General features: G+C 35.6%; 1 protein-coding gene across 2 annotated transcripts in view; it reads left to right on the forward strand.

Moving 5' to 3' along the window:
- PCDH11X (protocadherin 11 X-linked) overlaps positions 1-10864 on the forward strand; it is a 461593-nt gene extending 450729 nt beyond the window's left edge. For both annotated transcript variants that reach the window (XM_027645321.1, XM_027645323.1), the window contains one exon: positions 6207-10864. In XM_027645321.1, coding sequence (XP_027501122.1) covers positions 6207-6598 — 392 coding nt within the window. In that variant the 3' untranslated portion in view covers positions 6599-10864. The remainder of the gene's footprint in view (positions 1-6206) is intronic.
- Positions 10865-15023: the final 4159 nt, after the last annotated feature.

A 15023-nucleotide genomic window follows, 5' to 3' on the forward strand; every position in this document is an offset into this window, starting at 1 on the left:
TCTTTTAGGTTTTTAATTTATTGAGACATATACAGGAAATAAAATATTCATAGGAAACTTCTCCCAAAGGCATTTTATTATTAAACCAAAAAGCTAGAGTATATTATAGCAGCACTCATTTAGGTTTCTACATTCAAGCTTCTTCCTCCTGACCTTATTAAAGTAACCCAGTTTACACTAACAGCCGTTCTCCCCTCCCTTTTTTATTGTTAATGTCATTTCTGTTCTCCTCATATAGCGGAGACCTCTAAATGATGTTACCCAAGTGACCACTTTTGGTCACCAGGGTAATTCTGGACGATAATTTCCCCATATTATGCTTGAATTCCTGCTTAGATTTAGTACCACTTTTAGTAAATACACATGGGTAAAAAATGGGGGGGGAACATGACCCACTCCTTAGGAACTATTGGCTGAGATGAGTAGCTTGGGGTTGTCATCTTCATCACTCTGGTGGGTTCCTGCTGAGCAGAGAGCACTGAGAGTGCAGTGGGAGCTGTTTAATCCGGAACGCTCCGTAAATGAGAGGCACTTCTGGATGCTGACAGAATAGTGTTGGCACTGCAAGCCATGTATTCATATATGTGCTGTGTTGTGAAAATATGAAAAATAGCTCAGCAATGGCATAATTGTGGGCAATTTGCTTAATTGCTTGCTAATTGTTGCTTGCTTTATTATGAAACAAGAGTGCTCTAAATGTAACACTGGATGGTTTGCATCCAAAATGTGTCAAACTCAAAACCGGCTTTTCATTAAGACTTCAGCTACAGGACTTTAAAATTCAAGCACTCTATATTCTGTGTTTTAAGGCTTTTTCTTTTTCTTTTTTTTTTTTAATTGGTTTTGAAATTTTCTTTGCGCAATTTATAAGGCCCTAAACCTGCATTGGTACAGTGCAGTCTGGTGGTTTTTGAACTTCTAATGAATCTGAGTACTTTGCTAATGAATACATTTGCAAATGTCTTTTGATCATTACTACACATATGGATAAAGGTGGAAATGTTTTAAGGCTTCTCCAGGAGCTCATGTTCCTGATTGCCCAACTCTTAGAGATGCACATTTGCTTTCAACATGTGCATTCAGATTTGGGCTTTAGGGGACATGTACAATTCTGAAAGTTTGGCCTAAACTATTCTCTTCTGTTTCAACCAAGATATCCTGATTTTAGCAGGAGGTTAGACCAGACATCTTCAAAAGTCCCTTCCAGCCCAAGTCTCTCTGTGAGATGTCATGGTGCAAGTGATGACTTTTATGGCAGACTGAGAAAAGAACCAGCCCTGTTGATATTGTCTTAGTAGTTTGTCTTTCTTTTGAGGATGGAGGAGAGGCCATAGCAGTAGAAAAGAAAGCGTGTTGTAAATCAGATACAAAGAGGATAACCAGCATTTTTATTTACTATCTCTAAAATCCCATACAGACTTTATAACCATAGGAAACCTCTAAGAAAAAAAAAAAAAAAAGAAAAAAAAAGGGTTGACTGAAGGATAGTTGTCTGGTGAGGCTGAAATTCCACCTTTTCTTGAGGGAAAGTAAATATTCTTACTTGAAAACTGCTTTGGCCTATAAATGATAAGACTGTGGAACAATGAAGAAAGCCTTTTAACTATTGTGCTTTTAGTTATATTTGACAGCTCTGATCTAAACATTTCAGAAGAGCTGACAGACACTTTCTTTAAAGATGTACTTAGTTCTGCTGCAGACAATTTAAAAAAATAGTTTCATTCCTAAAACAACCTGGAATTCAAACTAAAGTGTTAAACTCACATGTGCATGAGTGTGATCTATTATGTGAATTAAAAATTCTCTTTCATAGTTCTTGTATGTCATGTTTGAAGAGTCTCCACGTAGTATGAAAAAAATATAAAACTGAGGGTTTATAACTGACTGAAGTAAGAAATTAAGTAGATGGGTAAGAGTTCAATGGAATGTATTGTTTGTTTATAATACATGGGGAATATGTACACTTCTATTTCCTAGACACTGAATTCAGTAGCAAAAAACATCATTTCTTCTGAAAATATTCAGACAGCAGGAACTTTCTCTTCCTTGATTGGTAGAGGCAGATGCCACAGATGTTTCCTACCCCTGATTACTTATCAAACTATGCAGAATAATCACCTACATTATTACATTTAAATGAGAGACAAAGGCTCAGAAAATTTTGTTGTCATCCACATTTACAATGACTTGCAAAGATACAAAATAGAAGGAAGCTTAAAGAATAGCAGCAAGAAAATACCATGGTCAATTTGCACTGACTCTGGTAAATGACCACCTGAGCTCTGAACCTCACACTCCCCCAGCTGCGTGGCTGGAATTCCTCCTCACAGGGTCCTCTGGGATGCTCAGCTGAGCCAGGCAGAGAATCCTTTGTTTACAGCAGGCAGCAAGTGGTGGAGGGGAAGGCAGACAGGGTGGTGAGGACACCTCAGTGCTGGGTACAGGGACTTCTTTATGTGTAAAGTCTGTAACAGAATATTTGGAAATCAGCTGCTTTGTATTGTAAGTCTGCACCATCTGTATGATACATTGCTGACAAAAAGCTCTCTTCTCTGATTAAATAAGGAATTGTCTAGTGCAATGCCAGTGCCAAGTAACTATTAAGGAGGATTTCAGATGCTGAAGAAGTAGGAGAATGATATGTTAGGAAAATAGAGAATGAATTAGACTGACAGAAAGGTGTATTTCATGGCCTGGAGGAACAGGCAAAAAAAGATAATGCTTGTTGAATATTCACGCAGAAAATTTCCTACATTTTGTTCTGGGTTGAATTATTCTCCAAGAGTAATTTTTACTTCATTGTGCTAAAAAATAGTTTCTCATATTACTGATTTTATTTTTTTTTTACTTTATTCCAAATGAAAACTGCATTGCATCCATTGCCCTTGCTAATATTATTTATTGCAGCTAATCAGTGTATGAGATTTTTTTTAAGTTCCCTTTAAATGCATTTACTGGTGGCTTTGCTTCCCTTGTGTTTCCTACAGCACACCCAGTCTCCTAAAGACTGCCTTAGGGTTTCACTAATGCTATTAGAAACAGGTGATTTGGATTAAAAACAACACAAAACCTGTATTATTAATAAATTTTAAAAATGTACCCCTTTTTAAATTTAGTCTAGAAGTTAAAGTTATCATTGCTTGGGGGCGGTAGTTTGTTTGTTTGACTTTGATAATGAATGCAGTATATTATAAAACAAAACTTGGTTATTACTAGTGAAAAAAGAATTCAGTCAAAAATCATACAGAAAAGTACTTGTATTTGCTAAATAGTTATTTCCTGTTCTGCAATACTGCAGAGGTGCTCGATAGGAAAAGGTCTTCTCAAATTTAAGGAAAACTTTATATTTTGCATATTATTAAGCATAAACTCTGATGAAAAGCATACTCTGACAACCAACAATACCTGCACCAGATACCAAAGCTGAAAGAAAGATTATGACTGCTACAAAAGATGTATCTGCTAAACAGTCCTGCATTGGCAGACTCTTGCATAACAAAACCTCAATTTAACACCAAAATAATTTGTATTCATAACTTATGATTATTCCTAGGATTGTTCTAAAGTTTTGGAGTTTGGGTTCTTGTTTGAGTTTTTTTGTGGTGGTGGTTTTAGTGGTTTTTGGTGTTTTTTATTAATTAAACTAAAACCCAGAGTAAAATATCTCTTCACTAACAGAATAAGCAGGACTGTAATTCTGACAATACTCTTAGCATGGAGTGTTCCAAGTTTACAGGTAATCTGGCAACACATGGCCCAAAATTACTGTCCTACTGATCTGTTGAAATGGTGTAGAGAATGTTTTAGAAGTGACCTTTTAGTTCTGCAGTTGCCTTGTCTAAAGTGTAAATGTTGCATTTTTATTGTCAAATGTTTCTTTTGATGTTTTAGCTTTGTTTACTCTCTCCCTGAAGTTTGAAAGAGATGGTAAAATATAAGTATTGTAATAGTTGCTATGTAGAACTAGAAATGTATAAGAATTATTTCCAAATAAATGTGTGTTTTATGCAGTTTAATTGAATTAATAGCATTTTAAGAGCCACTAGAAAGCCTCAAGATAAAAAGAAACACTGAGGTTTTTGGTATCAAATTTGGTATTTTTTCTTAATAAATGCAAAAAAATCATTTTCACTCTAAACTGGGGGTAACTCAACACTCCACAAGGTTGTACCTGATTTCAGTGAATTGTCTTGATCAGAATAGAAGCAAACCTGGATAATTAAAGAGCTTAAAAGACTTGTATATAGTCAGATTTATGTATCTAATAGCAGATAGTAGGACATAGAAAGATTAGACTCATCCACCAGTAGCAACTTTTTTTTTCCTGCAGGAACTGTTGCCTCCACTGAATTATTTCCATATTTATGTCTCCTACTGCCCATCATAACTGGATTAGTATTTCAGCATCAAGGTGCCAGAGCTTTGTCAGGATTACACTGAAAAGTACTCAGGCAAAATGACTGAAGACATGTTGAAATGCCAGTAATATGCCAAAATAACATTTATAAACAATCACTTCTCTGACTGACACATACTCAAGGAGAAATAATCAAGAATAGAGCATTCATGATAAAACAAGCAACCAGTTGTCTACTTAAACATGGTAGATTTCAAAAAGATGCATCCTGTGTTTTGGACAGCAACATTATATATTTCAATGCCTTGAGGAAAAACTTGATTCATTTGTATTGAAATGTAACATGGAAAGCAGTGTTTGTGCTCTGTAGCTTTACACAGATTTCCACATGCAAAGGATTTATTAAAACAGAAATGCAGCATCTGTTTAAACATAAAGCTCAGAGGGTGGGAGGCTTCTACTCAGCACTCTTCTTGCTCTAAGTAATTTTAGTGGCATACCTTCTCCAGTGCCTATGAGACAGAATCCAATTTTAAATGTTATCTTCATTAAGACAGATATTAAAAACATGTATACATTTTTCATTGGAAAGTTTTGTGAAGATGGCACAGTGAGATATCTAATCAGATATTCTTCTGTGCTTCTGATGTATTTAACCAAGTACACACCAAGAGAATATAAAATTAACAGGTGGAATATGAAAATTATTTCAAGGAATCATGTGTAGAAACTTAATTCTATTAGTTTTAATTTACACAATATGATAAAGCCACAATTTAGACTGAACTGATCAGGAGTGCTTATGTGTTGCAAATTAACACCTTTCAGATTTAGTTGTTTACTTTGGCTTTGAACAAATTATAATTTCTATAATCCTTTTTCAAGGGCACAAACCTTGCATCTACTGAAGAAATCTGGTTCGATTACTAGTAAACTACAGAGGTTACATCTTCTTTTGCTATTACCCTTTGATTTTTCAAGGTTTCCAGCATTGAATACATGGAGAAATCAATTCTCTTTAAAATAGTTGTTACGCTCTTTCATTCTTAAAGCTCTTGAATGCATCTTTGAAACCAAAGTAGCGACTTTGGCTAGTGTCCATATTAGCTTTGTTTTGTCTTAAGCAAAGCCAAACAATTAAAAAAAAAACTAGTTTTAAGAAAACATATTTAAAAAATTGTAATTTTTAAAATTATACTTTCTCGAAGTAGCTCTATGCAAATACTTAAAAGAATGGCATTGGCTTATTAGAAAACTTTTAACTTTATTATGGAAATTAAAATTTCAAAAAGTGAAAGGATCATTGTGACTAAGTGACAGGACAAGAGGAAACGGCCTTCAGTTGTGCCAGGGGAGACTTAGGTTGGATATCAGAAAAAATTTCTTCTCTGAAATGGTCATCAAGCGTTGGAATGGGCTGCTTAGGGAAGTGGTGGAATCACTGTCCCTGGAAGAGTTCAGAAGGCATGTGAATGTGGCACTTGGGGAAATGGTTTAGTGGTGTCCCTGACAGGGCTGGGGTAACAGTTGAACCTGATGATCTTAGAGGTCTTTGCCAGCCTCTATGATTCTGTGAAATAGGCTGTATAAGGGCTTTAGTTGCACAGTTGTAATAATGGTATCAGCTGCTCATTAAACATTAGGTGTTTTCTGGTGATGTCCAGTGAGAACACTGTGGTTCAAAAACTTGCAAACATCTAAACCTTTGCTTCAGGTGTGCACCTGGAGGTAATTCCTTCCCAAACTGTGGCCATTATTGTAGAAGAGGGATTGCTTTGTTGACCTTGATTCCCTTTGTGCATCCTTCTTTGTATCCCTGATAATGCCTTGTCTTTTTCCCTCCTCCCAGCTATAGAAGTGAATCTCCAGAAAGCTCTGGCTGAAGCCTCTGAAAACTGCACACAGGAGTGTCTGATCCTCGGCCATTCCGACAACTGCTGGATGCCTCCGGCTTTGACGCAGTACCAGCAGCCCAACACCTCTTTGCCATCGTTTGGCTTCCAGCAAGGCTGGGGTAGGGGAGCCAGGCCTGAGGGACGGCACACTCTGGGCAGGCCCCTTCCAAAGGATGACAGTGACAAAGGCCAGGGGGGGCCCAGGCCCCAGTTCTACAACACCTGCGAAAGACATTGCGCCAGCGAAGATCCCGTCAAAGTCATTCCTCTGGCAAACTTCGCCGCGTCCCACCAGGCTCCGGGCTCTGGGAGCGGCACCGCGTTCGTACACGAGCACCAGCTATAAAGGCATATCTGACAAATCCCTAATTTCAGGCTTTAAGTGACTGTGTATAGTCACAGCCTAACGCTCTTCTTTGGGCGCCTACACGCTTGTTAGGCTTGTGAATATTTGTGTATATAGGATCCTAAATTTGAAACTGATAATCTAAATCCTTAGGACTTAGTCGAAAGGTGTTTACCATAGTTCTTGGTAATATCCACAAAATGGGGAAGAGAACCCACAACCCAGAAACAAGTGAAAGAGAAACAAAATCCTGTTCATTTTCTTACATGGGCCATATAGTACAAATATCTGCCAGCAGTTCTTCCCCCCTTTGAAAGCAATTTCTTAGTACAGTTTGGGGAATATTACAGTCTAAAAATAGCTTACTCAAATTTTTCTTTGTTGTTATGATTTATAGCATATTCATAGATTTCATCTTCCTTTTGCTTAGCATTAGTGATCAAGTGAGCAATTTCTCATTTGATTACTTGACATAATAGAATTAATAAATCCTAAAATCTAATTCTTAAGAAGGATTGTATATCTTACCATTTATCCTTTATGTAATTAAGAAGGAAAATGTACTTAAAGAAAAGACAACTGGTTTTTATTTTAATTTTTATTGGCTTAATATACATGTATTTATTCTTTGAAAGAATGTTATAGATGAAATAGAAAGTTCTTATCTGGCTTTTCTGTGTGAAATAAGCAACATGACAGAGATAGGACAGGCCAGAACAAAACTGGAAAAAAATTATAAGTAACTTTGAATTTCCAAATATTTCTACAATAATTCAAGGAACAATATTATACATACTATGTTTTCAAGCCATAAGTTTATTTCTCTTTTTTTTCTTTAATTGTTTTTTTTCATCTTGCAGAGCTTGCTTTGGCTACTGTTCCTGTTAGTTGAAAATTACATGGGCACTGCTAAAAACAGTAGGAAAGTGGGGTAGTTTTTTTTGGCTGATGTGCTGTCGTGACTGCAAGATACCAGTGTTTAAAAAAGTGTTATAGTGATATGTACGGCTTTTATTTTTTACAGCTATATTCACCTATTGTAAGTATTCAGTAAAAGTTTAACTATAATATTAGTTACTTCACCACAAACCTATTAGATTAAGAAGTATTTGTCATTGTGGATTAGTTATTAGAGAATGACTGATAGTGCTCAGCAAAGAAAGAAGAATCTAGGTAATGAAAGCTGGATAAATATAAACACACCCCAATCATATTATTTGATAAAGTCTCAAGGTGATTCTCTTAATAGATGAGTGATTTTTTTCGGTGTTCTCCGTACTGAAAAATATATTCTATTGGTAAATTCCACAGTGAATGAAAATGAGATTCCTTTCTTAGATGAAAAAAATCTATTTTTCCTCTAGCATTTCCTTCTAATATTTCTTTGTTGTTTAGTCATTTCATAATTTGCAGTATGTACATACCAAGGAATTTTTCCTTTAAGACAATACATAATTTCTTAGTTTTATTGCTACGTTAAGTGAGACAATCGAAGTTGTATGGAGGGGAAAAAAAGACAGTGTGTGAATATTTCCTATGGATAGAATTCTGTGTAGGCTTCATAATGTAACTTAAATCTGTAATTTATAAACAAAACTGTGTGTAAAAATGCTGTAATATTAGCTGCTTGTAAAATTTACAGAAGTTCAAGTTGTTGAGGGTTTCCAATGAATGCTAAAAGAGCTTCTCTTATGTGCCCAGCAGGTATAAGTAGCTTTATATATTGCTGTCCCCACTGTAAATCTATTCAAATCACATTTAGAATTTATGTGCGAAATAATAATAATTAAAAAAAGCTTCACTTTTAACCTATTGATAGGGTTTAATTAATGGACATCAGATTATCTAATGATGTACTTCTTTTGCTTTCCTTTTTTTTTAATGTAGTTTTCAATAATGTTTAGAAAAGATGTGGCACACTGGCTTCCAGTTGCATGTAAGTCCTGGAAAAAAATAACAATCCTTTGGGTACTGACACACAATAGCTGACACATCTCATTTTCAATTCCAGGACAATTAAAAATTTGACAAATTAATTCATACCTAATATATACAAAGCTCTTTGTTTGCTTTGAACACATCAGAATGAGAAAATTTGGCAGTTCTTTTCAGGGATATGCAAAAAAAAAAGCTTATCTTTAGTTTACACAGATTCACCAAACATATAATTGTGCAAATTTAGAATAATGCTGACAACTAATGCTTCCTATTGTACACAGAGGTCTTCAGTTTTTATTACAGAAGGCTGCCATACAGAATTGGCAGCTCCACTGGAAAACTCTCCTTTTTTTTTTGCCTGCAACAGTTCCTTTTTGGATGAAAATTGTAACTGAAATTTCCTGGCAAAGAATTAATTTCTACAATTTTAGGATTTTCATAGGAAATGGTGAAGGAACCAGAACTAGTGGTTTTTTTCATTGGTAGGGGAAAAAAAACCAAACAACACACTTCACTTAATTTAAGTGTGTTTAGGGGTTTGTTTTTTTTTTCCCTAAGATACAGAAGCAATTAACCAATCCCCTTCTCTTGAAAACAAACAAACAAAACCCCAACAAAATACCCAAACCAAACGACAACAAAATATTGCTTAAACAAAAGGCATTGTAAAGATGAATCAGAGTGTATGAAGTATCAAATGCTATATCCATGAAAATCTGTTCTGATATTCTAAAATTCAGTCAACAAGGTACAGAACAATTAATTGTAAATACTTATTGTTACAGAAGATAAATTGTTCCCTCATTTTTATGTATTACATATCTAATATATAAAACTACACATTTGAGGCAACATTTTTCTGAGTAGCATGTCAGTATCCAGAGGAATAATGTTACTAGAGACTTGTTACACATCTTGCCATATATATAAATAATTTATCTAGTACATAGACTGTATATTTTTGTGTAATTTTTTTTAGTCATTTAACTTATTTTATCTTACTTGTGTGAATTTGTGGAGAAAACAATCCTATATACAATATACAGTAAAATGGTAGTTACATGATTAGATTTGTTTCATACAGTGTAACAATAAAGGAAAACCTTTGCCTTCAAAATGATGTGTCAAACAGTCTAGTCTAGATAATTTCCCCTCTCCAAACTCAATACTTGTTGCACTTCCAAGTATTGCATCAAAGTTATGGGTAGTAATGGCAGAAAGGAAGGTTCTATTTCCATATTGTAAAGATTTCAATTCTTAAAAAAAAAAAAAAAAAAAAAAAACAACAAAAAAAAACCTCTAAAAGAAAGAACTAAGTCAAACTGTTGGAAGTAAAATATGTTGTTTCTTTGTTTTCCTAAACTGTGCTGTATTCTGAAGTGTAACTTAATTCTAAAGAAAGAATAATTAGGCATGTCTGCTCAGTCAGACAGAGACTACTGAGCACCTGCTCTCTCTGGGATGCGAGCTGGCCGGATGCAGGTCATTTAGCTAATTATCATGGCAATGAGCCCATGCTAATAGGGCCTGAGGGCTTCTGAATGTTAGCAAAAAGGCCGGCATGATCTAACATTAGTTATGTGGTCCCGAGCCCAGCCAGGTCTTTTTGCTCGGCGTAGGACCAGAGTAGAGCAGCCTCTTTGCATCTCTGACCACAGTGGGGGGAGATCTGCTTGGGTGTTTTTGTAAGAGAAGGGAGAGTTTGCTCTGTTGTGCTCTGAGCAAGCTGTAATCCCGTGTGGAACGCCATCAGCCCCCAGCTACCACCCTCACCTGCTTCCAGCACGGTCGAGCCAAAGACAGAGACCTAAACAATTTCTATCAGGAATGGTCGATTAGCTCAAGGTTGTTTGAGTCTTGTAAAGTCTGAGGCTTTAAAGTTTGAAAACTTATACTTGACTTTATTTGATTTCTCATGTTTTCCTTTTGCAGGTTTAATACCAATCCTTAATCAATGATAAGCAATTAAACGATTGCGCTGCAGTTTACTACCCTTATTTAGATGGATAAATAAAAGGAAGGAATTGGTTTGTGCTGACACAAAGTAAAGCTGAAGGCAAAGATTTTATTTGGTATACATAGGAAAATTGTGTATAACTTATGTTATCCCTAGTGAAGAAAGAGATTGATGATTTCTTGTAAATATTTGAGTTTGTATTTCTGGGAAATCTCCCTGCTCTATGGCATACTACAGGATCTGAGAGTGAGCAGTGTGTGTCTGTGTATTGAAACAGCCCTAACCACACTCTACAAATCATGCAGCTGGACACCATATACTACAGTCCAGAAGCATTTGAAGTCCAGTAAATTTGCAGTAGTTCTATTTCAGGTTTCTGTACAGCATGTTGTCCTGTTAATTACAATGCTTATTAATAAACTAGATCCACAAAAGCAGTTTTCCCCTTTGTGCTGTTTTCTTTGTGTTTTATTATAAAGGTTTAAAAAACATTCCTCCACCTATGCTTCTCTCTGATTTTCAGCTTTCCAAATCTCCCTTCATTGTGACATCCCAAACTGTCAGAAAACGCACACAATGTGTACAACAATCAAGCTTTATGTTATCAGAAATATCTTCCATTTCCGTGTCACTTCTTTTTGTACCAAGCTCCCTCCTTGTACTTTGCCTCTGATAGGCTTGCTTATAGAAAATCATTATGAGCTGGAGGCAGGAGTGTTTATGGAGTTTGTTTTGTTAGAAAATAAGCTATTTCTAATTGAGAGAACATGGTTAATGAGTTGTTGTTGAGCTAAAGGGATTATCCTCTCACCATGAATGTGATATAAAGAAATAACCATCAAATGAGGAACTAATGAAATAACATTTTATGCATTTTTCTATCTTGTTTTAGTCCATATTTAAAAAGCAACTCTTGTTGGCCTGACACTGAGGTGGTAATATCTTATTCCTTGATGTAGTTATGGCTTTGCAAGTGTAGCTTTCTTGTCTGCAGAACCCTTTCAAGTAGGAAAATAATATTTATTTTGGCAACAAAACTATGCACAAGTATATTCCTTTACTGACAATAAGTGCTGACACATCAGTTGTTATGCTAAATAATGTATTCAGCCTACAAATTAAGAAAACGGGTGAAAACTCAGGGAGATAGAGGGTTTCCCTTGTTTGGATGGGAAACTCTTAAGCTGGAGTCAGTAATATTTTGAAGGGCAACCTCAGGAGGAAAGGAAGCAGTGGAATTTGACAGAGCCCTGCAAAAACACAATAGAGTGAGAGAGAAATATGTACTACTTGAAGAACTGCATAATTTTAGCATTGGTGTCACTGTGCAGAGCTGCAGGGTGTTGCAGAAATGTTGTTCCCTGGGAGTCATCATTTTGCTTCCCTCCCTGTGGACACAAGGAATACCTGGGGCCCTTCTCTGGCCACGTCGAAAACCCCTGAATCCCAGGTGTTTGCTGTATAGCTCTATGAAGTGCAATATTTTCACCAAAGCACTGCAGCACTGAGGAAGGGCTGGTGTTCAAAAAACATCTGTTGCCTGGACTCCAAACCTCCTGCCAGGTAATTTCAGGTGAGGTAATGGCTTGTTAGAACATGCACATGGATTTATTTTTAAAAAACAACATGTCTTTGCCAATAACAGACAATTTTGGAGATATGCTGCCCACATGGTCTTTTAATATTCTGCCCATATGATCTTTTAGTATTCTTACCTTTTCTTCAGGTTTCTTCCAGGTGTGGCATTAGGACTGAGCTGTAGTTTGAGCATCAACTACTCTGTTCCTCCTTAGAAGTGTCACATATGAAGCAGAAGAAAGAAATGAGCAAAAAAGATGCTTTTCACAGCAAATAGAAGACATTTCTCCTCCCTTGAATGGTCATGAAAGTCGTATTTTAAGAAGGTACTTATGGATTCTACTTGCAAATAAGTATTTCTCCAAGATGTAATTTTTATTTCCTGGTCCTTTCATTCACATAGCAGTACGAAAATATATAATACCTGATAATTGCAGTGAGACTAACACTGTAATTCCATTTTAATGTTTAATATTTTAGTGATTTAGGTGTGTTTTGATGGTGCTAATTTAATGCTTAGAACTAAAGCTCTAACAGTAGGTGTGTTTATGATCTGAAAGCTGCGTCTTCATATTTAATTCAAACAGGAATTAAAATCTGTAGGTCCATGCTTTGTGGATAGCTTTTCATCACGGAACTGATGAAATTTTCACCCTTTTTCTCCATTATGAAGTCTGTGTTCACAAAAAAAGAAAGTTAGGATGTATACCCATCAAAGAGACAGACAAATGAGGTGCCTGGAAGCACTGTACTAGACTTCAACTCATAGCTCTGAGCCACCAGCTGTGATGTGTTCTAGAGCAGATGAGTAGAGTGTGCAAAGGAAAATAGACATTTTATAAGGCACTGAAATGAAGTCATTCATTGCTACTGCAGCTGTTGTGCTTGTAGTAAAAGAGTTGATTAACATAATGAGATTAAACTAAGAGAAACTGCTTTTAACCTGTGCTTAGTTTGAGTTGTTGTTTAGTTACCAAGATGATAAAAGACTGTGCCCAAAAGCTTCTCTAAACTTCCCAAATGTCAGCTGTTCTATAAAAGATGTGGTTTTGCTTCTCTGTTGTGTAGATCAAGCTTCAATTTGCAGGTGTGTGGAACTGCAATAAGCCAGTGTATAGTTTCAGGAGACTAACTGAACAGAGGAAATTTAAAATCAGTCTGAAAAATGAAGTGATTATAAGTGGGTTGAGCAGGTAGGGGGAAAGGTGAATACTTGGAATGCTTTCGGAAAAAAAAACTATAAAGACACAGGCAAGCAGGAAAAATGAGCAACTTTTCCAGCTAACAGATACACTAAGACACACTGGGATGTCTACAAACCTGCAGTGCAATGCTGATTTTATTAACATTTTATAGATATGTGAAATTTTTGGTTTGCATAAAAATATGTGTTAAAACCAATATAATCAAGATCTGTAATGACAAAGAAGACATACCTGGAATACTTTTAGGCTTATTAAAAAGGCTCTTTCAGCAGGTAGACTTATAAGCTAATTTCTAGACAATATAAAGAGAATCTTGCTGTTGCTGTGTGAGAGATAATGCTTTCAAGTGATTCTAACTAGAGAGACCAGAATGGTTTAAAAGCTGAAATTCAATGAGAAAAGAAAGATGTTTAATCAATCTACATATAAATATAGACACTCCAAATTTAATTTTCATTGTTTTCAGAGTTCATCTATGAACTACAAGAGACAAATGTCATCACTGCGCATCACACTAATTGCTACATATCATCTAAAAATATTCATTATATTATGTAAATGTGCACAAAGTCAAAGCTTCCTGTCTTGGCAGATACAAGTTGATGTTTGTTTGTTTTAATTGCAGCAGAGACATTTAGCACTGTGCCTGCCTGGTAACATAGGAAACGCAATGTAAGACCTTGACATCTAAAAAGATTAGACTGTCTGAGCTGACTGGCTCATAAAAATGATGCTGAGGAAATTGGCAAAGAAAACAAGTCTCTGAAATTTTTTAAGAAGCATTTTAAATGCAGAAAAAATAATCTAAAGGGTCATATTTGCAGCATATAAGCTGCCAATAAAAGTAAAATTTTCACAGTAAAGCGTAGTAAAAGAGCCTTTTTGTTAGCTGAATTCACTCTCTTGAAATGATTACACACAATCAATCTACTTGGATTTTTAAATGCTTTTTATCAGATTTCAGCCTATTGAATCATAAATGTATTTTTTGTCAGTGTAATACTACTGAATATTAAAGAAAAGATCAAATTTTCCAACCCAAAAGCTGTCACTTCAGTCTACAAAAGGCACTTATTGAAGCCTATTACTGTTTTGGCAATGCTTGTCTGAAATTCCCTCAAAATATGCTACTAAAATTCAAAGAAAAGACTATGAAAACACTAATATTGAAGATTTATGCTGTAAAATTTGAGTTAATTTGCATATAAATGATTCATAGAATATTTGAGATGTAATGAAAATTCAGCAATCTTAATGTTTTCTCTACTTAGAACATCTGAAGTGAGTACCTGAATCTAATTACAATGAAAGGAAATCTACCCAGTAGGCTGAATAGAAACAAACATGTAAATATTACATATTGGGGAAAAAACATTCTTACTAGTAGTAGACACAATAGCCAAGGACAGATACATCACCCATAATTTTAGGGCAGTGTTTTATCAAAGCTAATTGTTTAAAGCATCTCTAAGCTGGGTATAGGGGAAAGGACAGCTGCAGGGAAGGAATTATTCCTTCACCTTTAAAATTTCCAATCTGCACGTGTCCAGCTGATGGAGAGAAGCCAGAAAATTAATATTCCATGTCTGCCTTTTAGATGGCTAAGATCAGATTAATCCAAAACATAGTATTTACAAAAAAGATTATATTCTCAGCATGACAATTGTTATAGGTAGATATCAGACTTAAGAAGCCCAGCCCCTCTTCTCCACCAAGCATGACCACAAACCCCTCAGAATGGTTTACC

Source organism: Corapipo altera, unplaced genomic scaffold (genome assembly GCF_003945725.1).
Source record: "Corapipo altera isolate COAL_440 unplaced genomic scaffold, ASM394572v1 65, whole genome shotgun sequence".
Taxonomy (NCBI): Eukaryota; Metazoa; Chordata; class Aves; order Passeriformes; family Pipridae; genus Corapipo; species Corapipo altera.